The sequence below is a fragment of the Fomitopsis serialis genome (assembly GCF_022376445.1).
Source record: "Fomitopsis serialis strain Sig1Antser10 chromosome Unknown B0H18scaffold_68, whole genome shotgun sequence".
NCBI classification, from domain to species: domain Eukaryota; kingdom Fungi; phylum Basidiomycota; class Agaricomycetes; order Polyporales; family Fomitopsidaceae; genus Fomitopsis; species Fomitopsis serialis.
The window spans coordinates 120,852-140,764 of record NW_025955028.1 but is presented as its reverse complement, the minus strand read 5'-3'; the positions used below and the strand labels follow the sequence as shown (position 1 = coordinate 140,764).

At 55.6% G+C, this 19,913-nt stretch overlaps 6 protein-coding genes across 6 annotated transcripts; 4 read left to right on the top strand and 2 right to left on the bottom strand.

The window, feature by feature from the left end:
* Window positions 1-14: 14 nt before the first annotated feature.
* Window positions 15-7,611, top strand: B0H18DRAFT_1106243 (peptidase family C50-domain-containing protein; the record flags this gene model as incomplete). The annotated part of the gene is made up of 21 exons (XM_048032678.1): window positions 15-215; window positions 277-924; window positions 975-1,161; window positions 1,215-1,489; window positions 1,543-1,656; window positions 1,680-2,108; window positions 2,186-2,689; window positions 2,740-3,100; window positions 3,155-3,271; window positions 3,330-3,437; window positions 3,492-3,675; window positions 3,725-3,881; window positions 3,933-4,588; window positions 4,639-4,742; window positions 4,791-4,967; window positions 5,019-5,264; window positions 5,325-5,983; window positions 6,085-6,309; window positions 6,345-6,679; window positions 6,758-6,922; window positions 6,977-7,611. The coding sequence occupies 21 exons, from the start codon at window positions 15-17 to the stop codon at window positions 7,197-7,199; spliced, it is 6,075 nt and encodes a 2,024-aa protein (XP_047890242.1). The 3' UTR covers window positions 7,200-7,611.
* A 568-nt stretch (window positions 7,612-8,179) lies between these two features.
* On the top strand, window positions 8,180-10,140 carry B0H18DRAFT_957056 (uncharacterized protein; the record flags this gene model as incomplete). The annotated part of the gene is made up of 2 exons (XM_048042538.1): window positions 8,180-8,858; window positions 8,921-10,140. 2 exons carry the CDS (start codon window positions 8,180-8,182, stop codon window positions 10,138-10,140), a joined length of 1,899 nt encoding a protein of 632 aa, XP_047890241.1.
* An 872-nt stretch (window positions 10,141-11,012) lies between these two features.
* Window positions 11,013-11,679, bottom strand: B0H18DRAFT_593973 (uncharacterized protein). The gene is made up of 4 exons (XM_048038708.1): window positions 11,571-11,679; window positions 11,408-11,515; window positions 11,276-11,352; window positions 11,013-11,207 (listed from the first exon to the last, which is right to left on the bottom strand). Exons 2-4 carry the CDS (start codon window positions 11,464-11,466, stop codon window positions 11,077-11,079), a joined length of 267 nt encoding a protein of 88 aa, XP_047890240.1. The 5' UTR covers window positions 11,467-11,515; window positions 11,571-11,679; the 3' UTR covers window positions 11,013-11,076.
* Window positions 11,680-13,879: 2,200 nt separating this feature from the next.
* B0H18DRAFT_881076 (branched-chain alpha-keto acid dehydrogenase E1-alpha subunit) lies at window positions 13,880-15,789 on the bottom strand (the record flags this gene model as incomplete). The annotated part of the gene is made up of 11 exons (XM_048040818.1): window positions 13,880-14,002; window positions 14,064-14,331; window positions 14,388-14,625; window positions 14,696-14,882; window positions 14,933-15,048; window positions 15,100-15,107; window positions 15,160-15,215; window positions 15,264-15,272; window positions 15,324-15,402; window positions 15,451-15,476; window positions 15,526-15,789. The coding sequence occupies 11 exons, from the start codon at window positions 15,787-15,789 to the stop codon at window positions 13,880-13,882; spliced, it is 1,374 nt and encodes a 457-aa protein (XP_047890239.1).
* A 290-nt stretch (window positions 15,790-16,079) lies between these two features.
* Window positions 16,080-17,354, top strand: B0H18DRAFT_881059 (mRNA capping enzyme; the record flags this gene model as incomplete). Its single annotated transcript, XM_048040816.1, has 5 exons — window positions 16,080-16,440; window positions 16,545-16,594; window positions 16,681-16,948; window positions 16,999-17,117; window positions 17,172-17,354. The coding sequence occupies 5 exons, from the start codon at window positions 16,080-16,082 to the stop codon at window positions 17,352-17,354; spliced, it is 981 nt and encodes a 326-aa protein (XP_047890238.1).
* A 1,211-nt stretch (window positions 17,355-18,565) lies between these two features.
* Window positions 18,566-18,887, top strand: B0H18DRAFT_1024128 (uncharacterized protein). The gene has a single exon (XM_048029681.1). It carries the CDS (start codon window positions 18,571-18,573, stop codon window positions 18,820-18,822), a length of 252 nt encoding a protein of 83 aa, XP_047890237.1. The 5' UTR covers window positions 18,566-18,570; the 3' UTR covers window positions 18,823-18,887.
* The last annotated feature ends 1,026 nt before the right edge of the window (window positions 18,888-19,913 follow it).

The following is a 19,913-nucleotide window of genomic DNA, read 5'->3' as shown; positions in this document are numbered from 1 at the left end:
GTAGGGCAGATGCAATGCGCACAGTCAATACTGCATCCCGAACTCTGTCGGACCTTTTAGCAGGCGGTCCAGCAAAGAAGAGCCAGAAAGGGATAGGCGATCTTATAAGGTCGTCTTGCAGCGCTCTAAGAGCTCTCAGAGAGCTCAGTCCTGGAGACGTTGACACCGAGCGTGCAGCCTCGAGTATTGCTGGGAAGTTGGTCTCGCTTGAGATGGTACGTGCCATCTGCCTGATTGAATGCTCTTAGATAGGTTTTTTCAACATTGTATACCTAGGACGACGCAGCTGTACAGATTTTGGCCGACATGCGACCGGCGCTGAGCACACTCTGCGCACCTAACGGCCTGCCGTCCACCGAACCTCTGCCTTCTCAGCTCCCAGCTCTGCCCCTTCCATGCCATGACGCTCAAATACCGGAGACGGTTATGGTTTTGGTAGCTACATTCCTACTCCACTCCATGTCTGTGCTATCCCGGCGCACGGACGACGTAGCGGCGATGCTCACAACACTACGCGACCCCTCTATCCCGTCCCTATTCCTTTGGGCGCCGACCTTCAAGGTTCTGCCTTCTAAACATCACGACTCTCTGTTCACGCGCACATATACAGCCATGGCGAAGGCAGCGTCTTTGCCCGGCGTTGCAATGCAGCATGCCTTCGGTCTACGGATGTACGCTCTCGAATGCCTCGCTCAGACGCGTCCTGGGGTCATTGTTCCTGAGACGTTCTGGGAGCAAGCTGTTAAGTGGGCACGTTTCCATGCCGCGGAGCCCGTCGCCGGCGACGAGTCGAGGACACAGGATATCCTGCAGTCAGTTCAGCGTCTGGTGCTCTCAATTAGCCAGCGTGAAGACGACTCCTCTTTCATCGGAAGCCCAGGCTTTTCAAGGTTCTGTGAAGTGTGGGTACTGTGGGCTCAGCAGGTATGTTTCATATGTACTTGATGATAAGAGACGCGCTCACATACGACTAGATGGGAGATATCGAAGCCATCGACAGGATCATACAACTTCGGCAGAACAAGGGATTTGAAATGGATTCCTCCCCAGCCTCTTCGAGTACTACTTTCGCGGACTCAGTAATCATGCCACACGCCATGGATGCAGCCACGGTATGCATGATGTTGTCGCAAGCAACTGCTGTGTTCGAGCGATGGGCAGGTGAATATATTCCCTGACTCAATCACCTTGTCTGGTGCTGAATTGTCTTTCAGAGTGCCTCCCTCAAGACCGTGCCGCTCGTTTTGACGCGGCAGCTGCGGCTGTCAGCAACGCTCACCCGCTAATATGCGAGTATGCTGACGAGACACTGCGCGCACGAGACAAAGTCCGCCGGGCTCTGGAGCGACTGAGGAGGACGGTCATCAAAGTACTCGAGCCCACAGCCCAAGAGAACGCTGCAAATGCATCTCTGCCAGAAGACGCCAGGGCTGGTGCGCGCAAAATCTTGCAGCTGATCAGTAAGATTTTAATGGAGGCTGTGCGCGAGGTGCGTATAATCTCAGACCCTGTTATTTCCCCGTGAAGCTGAGATCCTAGCAGAATATCGAGAACGACGGCGTCACAGTGGTCGACTCCGATCTCGCGACGCCTGCTTTGGAGACATTACTCGTCCTTGCGCGCACCTCCTTAATCATCCGCAATCCCGATACGTACGTAAAGCCTGGGATGCGCTTCAGCAAGCCAAGGCGCTCGTCTTTCAGCATGTCGTCGGTTGCGGGTCGCGCGCTGCGACCACGACGGCGGAAGTGATCCTTGACGTGATCCGACACCCCCACGAGAAGAGCGCGCATGACCAGGTTGGCTGGACGTCGGCGACCACGGCTACACTCGCCAACTACACCCGCTGTGTTGCCGGCGCGTTCCATAACGTTGCGGGGACGCTCTGCCAGGCGGACCGCCTCTCGCATGCGGTGAGGTTCTTGAATGAAGGATGTGCCTTGGGAAAACTAGCGTTGGCGATGCACCAGACGGCTATGGACGATGTGAGCGAGGTTGGTGAAGAGGAGGGTGCACGCGACAGGGAAGGGTGGAAGCAGCTCGAGGAGCAGCTGTGGCACAGATGGGAGATTCTGGGTGTCTGTCAGGCAAAGACAGGTGACCGCAAGGTTTGTAATCCAGAATATATGACTTCCCGTACTGACGAGGCTGTGATGTTCGCAGCTGGCATTTGACGCATTCATAGAAGCGATCAAGGTCTCCCGTGGATCTGAGCTCTGTATGCGACAGTCTCGGGACCTCTACCGCATCTGCTATTTTCGAGATATCTCCGTCTCTCCAGCAGCTGGGCAAGATCTTGGACCGAGTCACGTACATGGGTGCATGCGAGCTCTTTTTCGAGCCCGAGGTCATCTCCGCGAAGAGCTGGTACCCTGTTACGCCCAACGCTGGTTCCCGGTATACGACCCACGCAAAACACAAAGCGTTCGTCGGCGCTCTGCTCGAACGGCAGGTTGCTGGACTGGAAGGGAGCAGATGGAAGCAAGGCGTCGACCGGATCGTGCAACAGTTGCTCCGCCACGCTCTTGCCGTCTACGAGGCAGCGCTCTTCCCCGTCAGACGCGCGAGGGTTTTCCTGCAACTACTGGAGGGCGCATACTATGTGACGGACGAGCGCGATGGTGGTAAGGTCTTGGGCATGTCTGCCGAAGACGTTGGCACTCAAGTACGGGCCCTGCTGAACTGTGAAGTAAGTCTCTTCCAGGCTCGTCAACTTCACTGTGCACTCAACAAAACCAGGATCCAGGCTGTGACGCAGGCTTTACCGAGATCCGAACTGGGTTGCTCGCGACGCTGCATCTATGGCTCGCCCTGCATGCTCACCGTTACATGGCAGCGGATGCCGGTTTCACGACTATTGCTCGTCATGCCAACGAAGCATGTTCGATACTGAAGAGCCTGGTACGACAAAACCCAAGAGCATCGGGCGATCGGCAATCCCTTGTGAAGATCAAGTCTCCCAAGGAGCTGCGAGTCGCCACAAAGAAGCCGGCGAAGAGAACAGTAGCCACGTCGAAGCCCCGGAGCGGAATCCCGAGAACAACCAGAATGACGCGAGTGCAAATCACGGAGCCACCAGTCACTCCCAAGCCTCGTAGAGGTGTGTTGCTTCTGCTTGCTCCCCGCCGAGGTTGTGCTCACTGGAGGTTTGCAGCGTTAAACGACGTCTCATTGAATGCTACCGTCAAGGTGTCGCAGGAGGTATTACCTGTCAAGCCAAAATCTTCGACAACGATCTTCGACAATTTGCCCGCTGCTGTTGCCCTCATCCGTAAGTTATATGACAAGACTGCCAGTATAATGCTCATTGAGAGTGTTGATCCTTGCAGAGATGGTCGCACAGTTATCCGGCATGCTGGGTCATATTTTTGTCAAAGTGCAGTTGCTCAGTCTTGCAAGAAGATTGAGCGAGCAAAATGCTAGCGATACATCCCGAGGTATGCGTTCAGACTGACGGTCATCCTGAACTGCGCTGATGTAATGGCTGCCAGAGTACCTGGTGACCTCAATCGAGCTTGCATACGAATATTCTCAATTGGGGCGTGCAAACAAAGCACTCTCCATATACTCGCACGTTCTGCAAGCTGCGGGAAAAGAATTCGACCCAGAGATCCGCGCACTTCTGTATCTGCGGCACGCTGAGTCGCTTGCCGCTGCGGGACAAGTGCTACAGAGGTACGAGGTTTCGTTTCTCCTTCTAGACAAAGTACTCAGTCGGTCACAGTGCTAGTGCATATTGTGAGGCGATGGCCCTTGTAGATTCTCTGTCCTCGATGGAGGAGAAAGGCGTCACAACATCAGAGAAGGTCCGAATGCGAGTAAGCATACTTGAGCGAGCGGCACTTGCAGCACGCGCATTCGCCATGATTCAGCATGCGAAGGTCAGTGATCCAACTTGCCAATAATTTCCTCGCCCTGATCCGTGACCATAGGATGATCCGTCGACATCTCTTGATGGCCTTCTTCAGTCCCTCCGACTGTGGAATCGTGCTATGGAGACCATCTCAAGGCTTCGTCCATCGCAACCCCAGAAACCGCAATCAGAACCTGATAATCCCTTTGAGGTCAAGAGGGATGACCGTGTTCCATCGGATCCAAGCCGACCCAAACCCCTGGATGACAAGGCAATGGCGGACCAACTTGCTTCTCAGAAGACATTCCAGCGGAGACAATTCATGGACGGCACTGAATGGAGGCTCGCAGAGGGTCTTCTGGTCACAATCTTCGCCTTGGTCAGGGCCTACTACGCCCGCGGCTCTCCGAGAGAGGCAGACTACTTCATCCAACAAGCGAGCGCACTGGCGCACTCATTGAACGCCCCTGCCATGATCGGCCGCGCGTTGGCCAGGCAAGGCGAGATCTCCTTGCGGCTCGGCCGCCTCGAGGAGGGATTCGAGTTCTTGATGGAAGCCGCCAAGCTGATGAGCAACGTATGTGGGCCCGACGCAGTCGACATCCATCGTCTTCGAGGCGACTACAGCTTGAGGAACGCGGATGAGCAGACCGCACAGCAACTCTACACAGAAGCTACCGCGATGTTGGATGAGCTCGGGAAGATGTTCGCTGGACTTGATACCAACGCCGTCAGGTACGCGTCCCCCAAGATCGTGTCATGACCTGGCTTTGATTATCTTCAAGGAAATCTCTGACAACTGCAACACGGAGAGCTTCAGCTCCAGAGAACCAAGATGCTGATGGTGCTCTGGCTCCGACACTGCTCGCCGCCGTTCTACGTCAACATAGTACGTTTCCTTCTTAGTGAACAATATTGTTTACTAACAGAAGTGAAGTCACGCTGCTCCGTGATTCCGGCGAGGACTATAACGCCCTACTCCAGCGGTTCTCGACATTGCCACCTACCTCAGAAACGACGGCGGAAGGGAGCGTTCTCACTGCGAAACTGACACTCGACGATGTCTTCTCCCAGTTCCGGGCCGATATGTTCTTAAGCTCACTGGCGGAGTCAGGTACGTTCCAAGACCACCGAATCCCAGTTGGTAGCGCTGATTCGCCCCAAGCTATCATGATCCCTATGGGCATCTCCAGCGACCGAGTGCTCGGTACTAACACTGTCATGCGGGAGATTCTGAACACCTTGTCGGCTGCAGAGCGCTCTCTGAGATCCGACTTGAGCCTCATCGCTCATCGAGGGAATGTCTCAAGCGTGCGAGACACAGCCATTTCCCTCGCCTTGATCAGCGCACTCCAGTCCTCTCTCGGCAATGGCTCCGTGGAGGTCTCCCACCTAGTGGCCCGACTCATAGGTCAGTAGTAAGCTCGTATCCTTTTCACTTAGCCGGGAGTTGATTGAGCGATCGCATCAGATATGTCTACCTCAATCACCCTGCGTCGCGAGATGCTCGAGGCTATCAAGCACAAGTTCATCGACTGGGTGGACGCCAATGATCTGCAGCACCCACGGATCACGCTAAACGGCACACCTATACCGCATGTAGAGGTGCCAAAGCCATCAAGGCGGGGTCTGTTCCTCGACCCCGAGGATGAGCCCGACCGTAGCACCCTTGACGACGCGATTCCACTGAAGGACTACTGGAAATCCATCGCTGCTCGGTATCAGTCCGGCTTCTTCGATGAATCCGGGCAGTCTGCTGCTGGCCGCCCTCCCCTGCCCAAGAACTGGTCTGTCATCAACATCAGCGTGACGGAGGATAAGAACATGCTCTTCGTATCTCGTCAGCGAAGTGGCCGGGAACCCTTGGTGTTCTGCCTGCCGCTCCGCGGCCGGCGCGAAGACGAGGAGGACCAGCGTCTCACCTTCAGCGATGCCATAGGTGAGATGAAGGAGATCATGAGACTGAACGATGAGGGCACTCGAGGCGCAGCAAGCGTAAAGAAGAACGACCGGGCAGCGAGAGCTGCGTGGTGGGCCGCACGAGGCGCGCTCGATCAGCGCCTGCAGGATCTCTTGGGCAACATCGAGTTCTGCTGGTTCGGCGCGTTCAAGACCGTCCTGAGCGCGCCCGTGCAGACGCGTGCGGAGGACATGAATGCCTTCCGCTCGCGCATCGACACGCTCTTCGCTCCAACCTCGCCTCGTACGCACGCGATCGGAAAACGCACCAGCACGAGCGCGTGCGGCTCGACGATGCGCTGCTCGAGTGCTTTGCCGCGCTCCCGCCGGATTGCAAGGACGAGGAGCTCGAGGACCTGGTCTACTTCGTGCTTGATCTGTACCAGTTCCACGGCGTGCCCGTCGCCATGGCTGAGGTGGACGTGGATCAAGTCGTGGTTGATCTGCGGAGCGCGCTCGAGGAGCACAGGGCACGCACGGAGAGCCGGAGGGTCCCCGTGCGCGATCATCATATTTCTTGGTGCTCGACAAGAACGTGCAGGGTATCCCCTGGGAGAGCCTGCCCATCCTCAGGGGGCAGAGCATCAGTCGGATCCCGAACATGGACTTCTTGATCGACAGGCTCGAGCTCGCTAGGCAACAGAGGAAACCCGGCTCGCGGACTAGTGAGCGCATTGTGGATCGCATCGACGTCGATCCGAAGAAGGCCTACTACGTGCTCAATCCTAGCGGGGATCTCAAGAACACGCAGGACCGGTTTGCGGACTGGGCGAAGGGTATGCGTGCGGTGGGGTGGGACGGGATCATCGGGAAAGTTCCGAGCGAGCAACAGCTCGTAGACGCACTAACACGGAACGACTTGGTGATGTGAGTGCTCCATCTCTATCATGAGTTCATTAGTACCCCATCTTTTTCGGTCCGGCTGATCGCATCTCGACGTTGCAGATATTTCGGGCATGGAGGCGCGGAGCAGTACATTCGGTCCACGAAGATCAGGCACCTGCCTCGGTGTGCTGCGACTATGCTCTGGGGCTGCTCCTCAGGTGCGCTCAGAGACATGGGAGACTTCGACCGGACGGGGACGCCCTATAATTACATGTTGGCGGGATGGTATGTGTTCATTGATGGGTGATGTGATCCGTTCTTGACGTGCGCCTTTGCTAGCCCCACACTTATCGCAAATCTTTGGGATGTGACGGACCGCGACATCGACAAGTTCTCGCAAGTGGTCTTCGATGAGCTGCAATTAACTCCCGACGGTCTGATCCGACCACGGGCGGATGGGAAGTCGGTCGTGGCCGCCGTTGCCCAGGCGAGAGATTGTTGCAAACTCAAGTACTTGACGGGTGCGGCGCCCATCGTATACGGGATTCCTTTCTATCTATAGGCAGCGTTCTACGTCGCTGCTTATGCAATTCACGAGCATGCACACTACATACCCCGCATTTCACTACTTTTCTCGCTTGCTAACTAGATGGGACTATCATAATATAGTTGTTCTGCGGCTCCAGCTGGACTGTGTAGTTGTGATTTCCACCTTGGGCGCCGCCGTACATGCTTCCATTGTGATGAGCTCTGCTTCCAGGACACGAACCGGCTTCTGGCAGCGCGCAAACCGGGCCAGGTGTATGTAGTGGCCGCGGCTTGTTGGTGAAAGTGTACGTTCTTGGTCTTCGTCGCAGACTTGGAGTAACCCAGTAAGCACTAGCCCATCATGATGATCATGTATAGTGCCATTAATTGTGCGGGATGGTTCTTGCCTGCATGCGTCATGCTAAATGACGGCGGTCCGGTTTATCCGGAGCTCGTTTCAGGCGCCTATGGCATCGGTTGCCTGGCGACGGGTTCCCACGGGTGCGCCGTCGACGGTCGATCGCGATTGGATCACATGAGAGCCAGGCGCGTCTGGAAGCGCGTCCGTGGCAAGTCTGTCCCAGGCCCCGGGTCACCGCGCGTCGTGCTTGTTTTGGTGAGTCTCTGGAGAGGACGAGGACAGACATGCAGTCTCAGAAATATCCAGAGTCTGCAATTGCATGAGCGTGTGCCATCCGTGAATCCAACAGCACCAGAGATGCAGGATCTGGGAGACATCCGGCGGCTAGGCAAGGCCCGGAGCGAGTGCGGATGGGGTATGGGTGGACCGGGTGAGTGGCATTCACACGCAGTCAGACCGCCTGGCGACGGTGCTGTTCGCGCAAGTCTCATGCAAGAGCAGCAGCTTCGCTCATCCCTGCCGCCTTTCTGCAGGCATCTCTTCGCAGCGCTAGCGCTTTTGTGCCCAGTGTGCTGGATGCGCACGAGCCTGGTTTGTCCTTGAACAGACAGGCGAGTCTTGCCAGGCCTTGCAGGACGCCTTCGTTCCTTACCATGTTCCTCCCCCCGTCGTTTTCTCCTTCTGCCCTAGTCGGCCTTCTTGTCCTCGCTCTCGGTCCCCAGCCCGCCCTCTCCGTCTTCGACTTCGTCACCTTCTCGTCTGCGCTCCAGTGCGCACCCTTCACGGTCCAGTTTTCCGGAGGGTCCGCACCCACCAGCTGGCCGCCACAGCTCACCATCGTTCCTTTCAACTCGACACCCATTTCTATCCGTCTCTTCGATGCAGCGTTTAACGACACCACTGCGACTGGCCATGCTACCACCTTTCTCCCTCTATCGCAAGGGACGCAGTTCTTAGCTTCCCTTGACGATGGCAACGGCGCGTCCGCAGGTCCTGTCTCCGAGGTACTCACCACCGGCGCCTCCAACTTCACCAGGTGTCTCAAGTCGAACGACGATGTGACAACGAACGCGTTCTCCGTTACCAGTAACGTATCGCAGTGTCAGCCCTTCACAGTGAACTACGGCACGGCGGACGCACCATCTATCCGCGCCTTTATCCCCGGCAAGCTCGCTTTCACTATAAACCAGACTAAAGACGACGATGCAACCAATACGGCATCGTACTTGATGGATGCAGCGCGTGGAACAGATCTTGCTCTGGTGATCAGCAACGGCAGCGTTGAAGCTACCAGTGGATTGCTCACCGTTGGAGGAAACGCGAGGAGCAGTGGTACGTGCCTAGTTGCTGCTACTGCCAGCACGGGTACGAATACATCTTCACCCGCAACAAAGTCAATGTCGGCATCCGCAGACTCTTGGGCATCGAGGAACTCTACAGCATCGCTGTCGAAGTAAGCCTGGTCACCATTCCAATGCTCGCAGCTCATAACCCATCCGTTTTGTTCTTCCACCTCTGCAGGGGTGCTATCATCGCGATAGCAGCATCGTCCGGCGCGGTTATCGGGACCATAGTCGTCGCAATGGGGATCTGGATCTTCTGCTCTCGCAGGAAAGTCAAAGCTGCAGCGCGCGCAGCATCACTCGAAGCAGGAACTTCCAGCGTTCCGCCAGATGCCAACATGACAGAGAAACCCCCAAGCCTTGCCCCAGCTGGCTCGATGCCTACGAATGCATCGTGGGACTTCCAAATGCAGACATCATGGGGGAGCTCTCGGTCAAAATCGACGGATAACGTGCAGCGCAACCCACTCTACACCGACCCGAATCTCTGGCTGTCATCCCCCACGGCGTCAAGCGCGCTGGCTGGCTTGTCCAAGGCGTCGTCGCCTGTTAGCGCCAGATTACCAAGTAGCAGCTTCTCCCTCGCAGGCGTCCTCCCGACCGCTCGCCTCGCCTCGGCCTCGGCCTTCCGCCGCACCCCTCCCGCCTCGGCCTCCGCCGGGTCTATCCGCTCCCAGACAGCCTCCCGTACACAAAGGCACTCGCGTTCGCATACGCAGTCTTCCGCGTGGGGCTCTAGGCACGCGTCGTCGAGCTCGCCCCGTTCTCCAGCGTCCCTTGCGCCGACGATCAGTACCATTGATATCGAGCACATCCTCGACATGTCAGCGCGCTATGCCCCCAGTAGTAGCGACGCCCGCGATCCAACACCACCCCTCCCGCTGCGTCAGTCCCTGTACGCGCCGAGGCGCGACTCTATCCGCAACAGTGCTTACTACGCCGCGCAGTTCCCAGACCTGAACGGGTTCGGGGCAGCGAGGAAGGCGCATTCGCGCGAGGGCTCTGCAACAAACACGAGCAATCCGTCGCTTGTACGCGGGCGTGTGACCCCGCCGAACCTACAGTTAGGGCAGGATCGGAGGAGACCCTCGAGCTCCGCCTCGTCGCTGTACTCACTGCACGAAGGCGAGCGCGAGAGCGCGGGCGCGAACCGCCTGCTGATGACCTCGCCCACGGTGCACGTGAGCCCCACGGGGGAGGTGATCCGCGAGCCCCCGCAGGCGAACGTCCCGCAGTCGCCAATGCCCTCGCCCTTCCCCTCGCCCCTGTGATGCCCTGACGACGCGACGCCATGCCCTGGGTGTGTGGTACGGATAGTGGACTACTTAATCGAGTCGGGCCGTGTTGAGAGACGGGACTCGGACGCTTGATGCGTCGCCGTGCTTGTCGTGACGAGACCTGCCTGGGGCGGTGTGCTCAATGGGTCGCCCGCCCGTGCAGAGCGGGGTGCCCCTTGGGCGCCCTCGCGATGTGTGCCCCCCGGCACCGGGTGGGGGCCCTTGTGCACCTCCTGTGTCCCGGGCGGACCAGAGCTGCCCCACAGAGGATGACGGACATACTGGTTTTCTGGGATACCTGACCTGCGATAGATCCATTCCGATGGACAGGATACATAGTCTCGTTCTGTAGCGAAACAAGCTGGGATTGTGTCTGCGCTCTTGCATTTGCTTTCGCGTGTTCCTGTTTCCGTAGCATATGCACTTCTCGTCCCGTTGTATTAGTAGCTTCAAGTCATGTAGTCTAGTCCTGCTAGTCGCTCCCGCAATCACATCGGCTCTGCTCATGTCTGTTACTTCGACGTTGGAACTGTGCATGTGATGTGAGACTCGTAGATATCACACGAGGCGTTCTGCTCAAAAGTTCATATTACAAAGGTGAAGGCGCTGAACATTGACACTGAGTACTGGGCCGCACTTTTTCAATTCGGCACAACGGTTTACTTGTCTCCAAGCCAGTACTGGTCAGTACTTCAGCGACCTGCCGCTATCGACACTCACCAGCAGTGACTCCGATGAAAAAGACGGTTGCATAAAAAAACCCATGCGGAACACATGGGGGAAAAAGCTACCGCCATCGTGACGTAAAGCATACAATGAACGATGAAACCGCTCCGCTCCTCCGCTCCAACACCATCTAGAATTGACATCGCCCACTAGACTGTCACGCTCGTGAATATGCTTGCAGTCGAGGGGTAAATCGAAAGGAATCTAACGTCGACTCGGACACCCCTCGCGCAAGTGCCTTCGATAGGCGTCCTCTCGATTGAAGGTCCTTCCGCATTTTGAGCACGCTTTCTCTCCTGTGGAGATTGCGTGCATGAAAGCTGGATGTGTGAGACCTGTCCCAAAATAGGCTAGCTGGTTAGATCACCCGACTCGGAGCCTTCTGCATGAAGTCTTTGCTCACCGAGGCTATGGCTGTCGCTGATCTCACGATACGTGCGATCCGCAGGAGCTCTGTCCGCCACCCCTACATTGACGAGTCTGTAGAGATTGTAGGATGAGACACGAAACCGTAGAGATATGCATAGGTACTAACTGGATCTCTGACCCGTTGTCGGATGGAAAGGGGAAAGCCTGAGGGAGATGTCCCTGCATCTTGTGCAGCAGTGAAAAGGTAGAAATGTACGTTCAAATGATACGCGGCCTGTACCCATCTTAATCAACATGTGTAAGTGCCCCAGACATGCTACACAACTCACTAGAAGATTTGAACCAAAAGGCGGAAGCTGGAAGTCTTTCTGGAGTTAGCCAGAGACAGGCGAGGGTGCCCGCACTTAAGTATGGGTATGTTCGTCTCTCTCTAAGGCTTCGCGCGCACCACTGCCCAGCTGAAGCGGAGCGCCCCTCGCGAGCTCATAGCGGCGCGATCGCTAGATGCGTCGGCATACACAGCTACGACGTATGCATTTGGTGTTGTCCCGAGCGAACGAAGCGCATGAGGTAGCATGGAGGCTGCCTCTGTGGCCCTCACGCGGCTACGCACTGCAAATCGAGCAGTGCCGCGGCTGTGCAGGTTTGCCTCTTGGTGACATGGGTGCGCCTTGTTACCGTCGCCGGCCGCTGAACACTGTCATATGATATCCAGTGACTCGTTGCATGTACCCGACTCTGTGCCCGACATGAGATGAGTGTGGGTGTATCCATCACGCATATCCTCGGAGAGGCGTACCTTCAGAGACTCGCGTTCCGCGAACATGACAGTTCGACATGAAGGAGCGCGGACAACGCGGGTGGATGTCCCGATATTGACATGCGCTTCTTCAGGAAGGGAAGATTGAATGGCGCACATGTAGTTTAGCCTGAGAAGCACATTAGTAATCACAACGAGTAGCTATTGTCACCGACGGTCAAAGAACTTGGGAGGATCGCCTAGGATCGCGCCTCTTGCGTGCGGCGCTCTCGGACAAGGCATCACATAACGTCCAAACGTCCCCACAACGGCGGTGCGGATGCTGGGTGGCCCGCACTGCTCATTGCTTTTGTCCAGACATCAGTTCGGACGGTGGGCCGTCACGTCCGTCATGCATTCATGCACAAGACATCTCACACACGAAAATAGATGCCGATCTGCGACTTCACCGTGTGATTATACACCTGACCATTACTCCGTGTCTGATGCAAATACCTCATTATAGAACATCCCGTGTGATTGCCTTTTCACGCAGTCGTGCTGTACAAGCTGACGCCGGCACCCAGGGTACAACTGGGAGCTACAGCCAAGCAACGTCGCAAGCAAATGGAACACGTACCCAAAGTGTGGCCGCGGGAGTTGTAAAAGTACAGGCCGAACCTCCGCGAAAGTGTAGGTGAATATTCTGCACGGTACAGCTGTGGCCCATCCGTAAGTAAGATCTAGACAGTGAATATTAAGAAAACGTACCTCCCAGACCGAGCGCATGATCATTGTAAAGCGAGTTGTGAGTGCTCGTGGATGCGATAAGAAACTGCCTCTCCACATGGTCACTCTTCTCAAGAAAATGCAATTCATCCGATGGCTCAATGCGGCGAAGCTGGGTTTACAGTCGGAGTCAAACCGATGGGCAGCAGGCCTGCCGAATTTGAGTCCTGCATCTGAAAACAGAGTCGACGTAATACGAAGAAAGGCTGGTCGGGTTCTATGGTCTGCAACGGAGACTAGCCTTTTCATCACCAATGACAGTTCAGCGTGCTCACCTTGGCATGTTGAGAACGCACGCATTGCGATAGGGGTACTTGTAGGTGCTGCACGCCCGAGAACGATCAAATCTGATGCACACAGTAGAACCAGGGAGGCGCATGTGGATCGTCGATCGAGCCAAACAGAATCCTTCAGATACAAGTGTTCGCAATGGCAGAAAATGTCACTGGTACCGCACCCGGTGCGATGCGATCATCGGATCTGCGATTTCAGCTTCATGGTACAACAATACCATTGTCACATCTAGAGTATGTCGACCACTCACTCAACTATTGGTCTTGCAGGCCTGACCATTAGGAACGGCTCAGTAGGTGGTTTCCCTGCTAGTTGAGGTCCCGAAAAAACTCACGACGTCGTCAAGGAGACTAGTCGAACATTAACCTTCCGACCAACTTCCGACTCGCGGAGGGCACCATGACAAATAGGGAGGATTGGCACCGCCAGGAACAACTCACCATAGTAGACCGCGCGGTGGGGCGCTAATGACCTCCAATATTGGCTGTGTAGGGCGTCGTCTTAAGCGCCCATCGCTCTGAAGCTGAAGACACGTTAAGTACACACCGTATACAGTCCCGAGCGCTCCGCTTCAGTTCTGAACGAGTCCTGTGTAAAATTTCACGGCGGAGAACATAACACAGCACGTCATCAAGCAGAGGCGAGCCGAGGTGTCCTCCGAAGACGGATTCTCGCTCTGATCATGAAACTGCGGAGGTGATGTAAATGCGGTACAGCGAAGACGTTCGTGAGTAGAGTACACGGACCAGAAATCCATACAACGCCCATGCGTGACACTGGTATACCTCCGTATCTACTTACTGATTCGTCAAGGATTCAGGACTTCTGGTCCATGAGCTCCCTCCCTTCCCCTTTGAACTTCTTTAACTCGGTCTTCCAAGGTTCCCAAACATCGCCGTACTTCTTCAATAACCGCCCAAGCTCTTCCCTCTGCTCCTTCTACAATCACCGCTCTTCGTGAGTCTCAAACACGTGCGGCCCGGACATTGAATTCGCTCACAAGTATCCATGGCTCCTCCCCGCCGTACACCTCCTCAAACATTTCGTGCAACGCCGGCTTCGGAAGTACCTCCGCCTTCTTGAACGCCTTCAGCACCTCGTCCTTGAGGCGCGCCCGGAGCGTGTCCTCCTCGCCGGCGCTCCACCACCCGCGCGCCTCGAGGAAGCGCCGGAAGCGCGCGAGCGGGTCGTCGAGCCTCTTCCGGTCCTCGACCTCCTGGCGCGGGCGGTAGGCGAAGGAGTCGTCGGAGGTGGAGTGGTGGCCGACCCTGCGACGTGATCGCAAGGTGAACGACAGATGAATGGTGAACGGAGGAGGACGAACCTGTATGTCATCGCCTCTACAAGGACACCACGGCTTTCTTCGATGCATAGCCGCCGCGCCTCCTTGACGGCGTTGTACACTGCCAGGACGTCGTTCCCGTCAACGCGCACGGTGTGGATCCCGTACCCGGGTCCGCGTGCGGCGATCCCGTCGCCGTAGAATTGTTCAGTGGCGGGTGTGGAGATGGCAAAGCCGTTGTTGCGCGCGATGAAGAGGGTCGGCGACGGAATCGTCGATGCTGCAACGAGAAAGGAGACGAGGACCAGTAAGCGGGCTAGCATGGGCATTGAGGGGCTAGACAAACTTACCGAAGAGCATGCCAGCGTGGAAATCCCCTTCGCTCGCGGCTCCTTCACCAAAGTAAACCGCAGCGCAGTTCTTTCCCCGTCTAGCAGGATCGCGTCTCAAGGCGAAAGCGACTCCCGCTGCTTGAGGTATTTGCGTCGCGAGCGGAGAGGATATCATGTGGAAGTGGTGTTTGCGAGAGCCAAAGTGCTGTGAACACCCGATGAGACGAACCCCTAGGAGAGGTATCATCGACTTACCATTGGCATCTGCTTTCCGCGTGAACATGGATCCTCGCAGTTCCCGAATGAAGAGTTCATCATGTCAGCTAACGTGAAGCCGCGCCACATTAGCACTCCCAGTTCGCGGTATTGCCCTTCAGCCACTTGTAAGGGTAGGATTCATTAATCAACTCATATACTCTTACCAAGTACTCTGAGGAGCATAGGTGAGCAGCGCACATATCGCCTCTAAGCTGTGAACTCACTCGTCATCATTCGCAAGAGCAGCGGCCGATCCGATCAACGTTGCCTCTTCTCCATACTACGTCCATTTTAGACACGCGCCGAACACGTCGAGTAGGAGTCTTACATGTGTCATCTAACTTCATATGGTGAGGGACTATCGCGAGAGTAGCTATGAACCACATACATAGAACGCGAGTTTCCCTTGCCGCTGTACGTTGTACATGAGGTTGTCGATTATAGGAAGCTGGGCCATGCTCTCGTACCTGCCGGCGCCGGTAAGATGAGGCCTGGCTTCCAGGAATGTAACTCACATTCGCCTCGCCATAGCCTCATCGATCTTCTCGAGTCTTAGGAATCTATTCTCTCTCACACGACGATACGCTTACCTCTTCGGGGAGAGTAGCCCCTTCGACTGGTTGTCCGACGCTGTCCAAGACCCTGTACGTAGGAATCTGTGTTCCATCGCCCGTCACGGAATTGAAAAATTTGAGCGTCGAGACAATGGGAGACTGGGATGACGGCAGAAGACCATGAACTGTAGGCTCTTTCGGGAACGACTTCGCGGGTCCTGAGGTAGGTGTACTAGATATCGAACGTGTTCTCGCAGCGAATTGATGCTTCAAAAGAGATGTCCTCGCTGCACGCAACATCACAGCTATGTCCTGGGGCGATGGAGGACGATGAAGCTGAGTGCATCCCGTTCAAGATCCGGCCTGGGGTCAACGGTCGCTTGACACAAAAGTCAATCGCCGATTCAGACGAAGGCCCGAAGCGCCTGGACACGAGCGTCTCTGGGTGTCTCCGTGCACGTGGCTCTGGCCGCTCTGCCACTCAGTGGCTGCTCGACGCGGTGTGCGACCCTCTCCCTACCTCCATCTCACTGCTCTTCTCGCGTCCTTGCCCTGCTTGATCTTTGCATCTGTCACACACTCTTGGAGATATGGATGTTAGAGAACAATATGAAGATACAGAATACGACAGTCACAGACCACCGAAACGTGCACGCAGAACGCCACCACCCTCCAGTGCCCGCCCGTCCACGTCGGGCTCCGTGCATCCTGGCAGCAATGGGAACGCACACGGAAATGGCGGTACACCACAACCTTTGCCTCCTCTATCATTGTCAATTCTCGGCGTCGAGCCATTGGACGAGTTCATACGTGAGATCGCCGACTTTGTGCACCACACAATCATGACAAGGCGAGAGGTCGAGGGTCAGGTGGAGGTGGAGGCGAAGATTGGCGTGCTGAAGGATAAGGCGAGCGGGCAGAGAATACAACTGCCGGTGCTTGTTGAGTCGAGTACGTCGCTGTACCCTTCTTGGTGGCGAGTAGCCTTTCTCATGTGAAATGCGCCAATCTCATGCCAATCTTCAATTTACCTCGTCGATCTTGTCTTCACACAGTACTAATGCCGAACACGATCGACTACCGGTTTGAGTCCAATATGTCGCCAGTGCGTGTCTTCAGTCATGTCTTCATCCCATTTCCCTGCCACCTCTGCCGTGTTATCGCCTGTCTTAACACGACGTACGCCACTAGATGCAACATAAACACTTCAATGAGCTACTAAATGGCCTCAAAGTCTCACCACCGCCTTCCGCAACATCTTCGATCACCTACGCACACCTCCGGCTCGTCGATTCCTTCTACCAGCACCCCGACTCGCGCGACAAGATACGCGTGACACGCGACGAGAAGTCGGGGAAGGTTGAACAATGCGTACGGAAGGTGCGCCTAGGCGACCTGGACATATACAGTCCGAAGAGACCAGTCGACTGGCGAATCAGCGTGAACGTCGAAATTCCGGGTTCGTACTGTGCCGATTTAAATGGGATTTGCTAATTTATATGCCAATAGTCCCTCCTCCAATTGGAACCGCTAGCCATACACGACGAAAAGATCGGATGAGTTACTCACACGAGGAGTTCGCCATCGACCTCACACAAGTAACATCCTCTTCCGGGCCAGGGACGAAGGTACTTACCCTTACTGTGTGCTTGGGATGCGTCCGTGCTCAGAGATTCTCACAGGCGGAAGTCTTCCACGAACTAGAAATCGAGTTTGCTCGTCCGGAGTATCTCCTGTCCGCAGCGATGAAACGCGGTGATCCGAGCGTCTCCGACTTGGAGAGGGGCGCATTCGATGAGCTCGTCCGAGCGTTCGTGAACAATGCACGGATACTGGCGCGGAATGCGGGGGACTGGGGAAGGTGAACTCATCCCGTGAGATGCGCGGGTCTGGGGGAAGATGCCGGTTTGAGAGCGGTGTTGATATCCTTGCCCGGCGGTTCTTTGTGCGTACTGCGGTTCGCTTGTATTAGTGTTCATCATATTGACGTCGGGTCCGCAAGCTCGATTTCGTTCTTAGTGTACTATTCTTGTGTGTATTTGGGCCAGTGCGTGATAACCGGCATCCGCATATCACTGTTGATCTTTGTCATCGCGCCCATATGCGCCCATCTACACCACAAGCGGTGCTGCGCTGCCTGGTTTGGTCCGATGAGGGTATTTGAAAGCTGGTGTTCAACAAAATCGTGCAGATTACTTGGTTCAGCTTTCATGTCCATTTTCTCCATCGGGGCGTTAAGGTCTTACCGGCCGTTACATCAAAAAATTTGTTCTCTGAAGCGGACAGCAAGGTGAGTTGCCCGCTACTCTCGACTATAGTCTGCTAATCAAATAAGGCCAGTCCGAGAAGCACCAGCCTGGCATCTTGGTTTGAGATTATGCTCATTAAGTCCCGTTTTGTTCAGCGACGGATCCTAGGATTGCAAGGAACACAGTCGCGATCTTGCAACCGCACACAGCGATCACACTCGGGTTGTGCTCTGCTCCTGAAGGCTGTGACTATAGTTGGCGCAGGTACGGTCTAGTTCTTCCGTTGTTCTAATGGTAGGCTCATTTTTGAGGGAGACAGCCAGGCGAATTATTAGATCGTCTTCACCTGTGATGGACCAATCAATCACAGTAATTTTGTGAAGCGCGAGCCACGCATAGTTGTTTGGGTCCCCGCTCAACCACAGTGGTCCTTTCAAATCTGGGGACGGTTCATACAAGATTGAATGACACCGGTTGGCATAGGCGCAATGTCGACCAGCTACTGTAGCTCGTGTGCTCACTTGGCTGTAAGTTAGCGGCTGATGAGGGCGAAGGGTTCGCGGCGATACTCGATATCGCGGCGTCGTGCAGCGCCTTCGGAAAGTAGTCAAACCGGCGAACCTTGTAGAGGCGAGAGGTTATAGGTGCTTTACTTGGATTCGCGGGCTCCAAAAATCTCCGCTCATCTGGCCATGCCAGCGCGCATAGACTTACGCCCAGCGCTTCAACGCGTGCACCAGTCCTGGGAACACGAGGTGAGTCGTCCGACCGCTTGATAGACGATGCATTGACGTTCATACTGCAATCCTCATTGCATCCCGCCCCGCAGCAAATGCGGGTACCGGTACGTGCGGTGCTCTGTCTTTGTCGACTTCGATGTCTGTGTGTCTGCCTACAGCTTCGCGTGCACATGTCGGATCGATCAGTGACGCCCAGTGTAGGGCAGATGGTATGCCAGTTCGCCTCGTGTTCCTCCGGAGCACCGAGTGTCCGTGTGCACCTGAAAGCAAAGGAGTCGCAGCAATTGCAAGTATGCACTTGTCTGGCAGACGAGTGCGTGCAATCAGAATTGACCGTCGAGTAAGTCTTTTTTTGTCCCAGCACGGGGCTGAAGGTTTGATGCCAGGAACAAGCTATGTTATGCTAGACCCCTCAGCCACATCTGAGAGCGAAAGGCTGACCGCGCGGCCGACGAAGGTGCGAATTCCAATCCATCTACTTAGTGGGAGTGTTTCAACGAACTCGCCGATGACGACACCAGTTACTGTGGCCTATCCGTATTGGGATATAACACACCGCATTTTGGGTCACGGTTTTCACCGACCTCGGGTGAAATGCATATGCGAAAGAGGTCAATACTAGGATCAGAGCCTCAATATCTGGGGATGTTGACCCGAGTTCGGTGCGATGGGGCGTCAGACGTTGATAACGGACACACTGCTTTCTCTCTTTGCGAAGCCGTGATACCTTACGGTTTGCATTCTACTACCCTATCAACTAGAGTCTATGTGATGAACCGGGGAGGGACTAACCATGGTTAATAGTGCCTGCCGCTGTCGCAGCCCGGACGACGTGCGCCTGCGCATGTGAGGGTTTGAGCTCGTCACGACGACGCCGCCCAAGGGTTACCAGTCAACACGGAACACAGGTCATCCAAATGGTAATTGCGGGCTGTGGTATCGAGAGCACCTTACCTGGCTCAACTTGGTGTGGTGAGCCCTTCTCGTCTAGACGCACCACGTCATGCGGAAGTCGCTGAGCTCAAGTTTGACAGGTGTGTGGTTCTCCTCAGTAAACATCCCCTGTGCATAGGACATGCGGGACCTGCCTGTCGTCCGACTCCGCCAGCACCGCTGCGGTATGCGGTTGCGAGTAGTTGGTCGACAACGGGAATGGCCGCTGCGGGTCGTTATAAGCAGGGAATGTGGTGTTGTCCACCAGTCAACACCTGTCTCGTCTCGTCCCATCTCATCTCCCTCACTAAGCCTTTCACTCCAATTCTCGTTGTCATTCAACTCAGCATATACGCCTGTATAGCACACCTTCCTGTCAGTCTCAAGCCCCTAGAACTCATGGCCGCTGGTTCAGACACTTTTGCGAAGTGAGTCGGTCAAATACCAGCGCATTCTGTGCTTTCTACTGAGCCTTGGTGCACTGCAGGTCGCCCAAGTACCT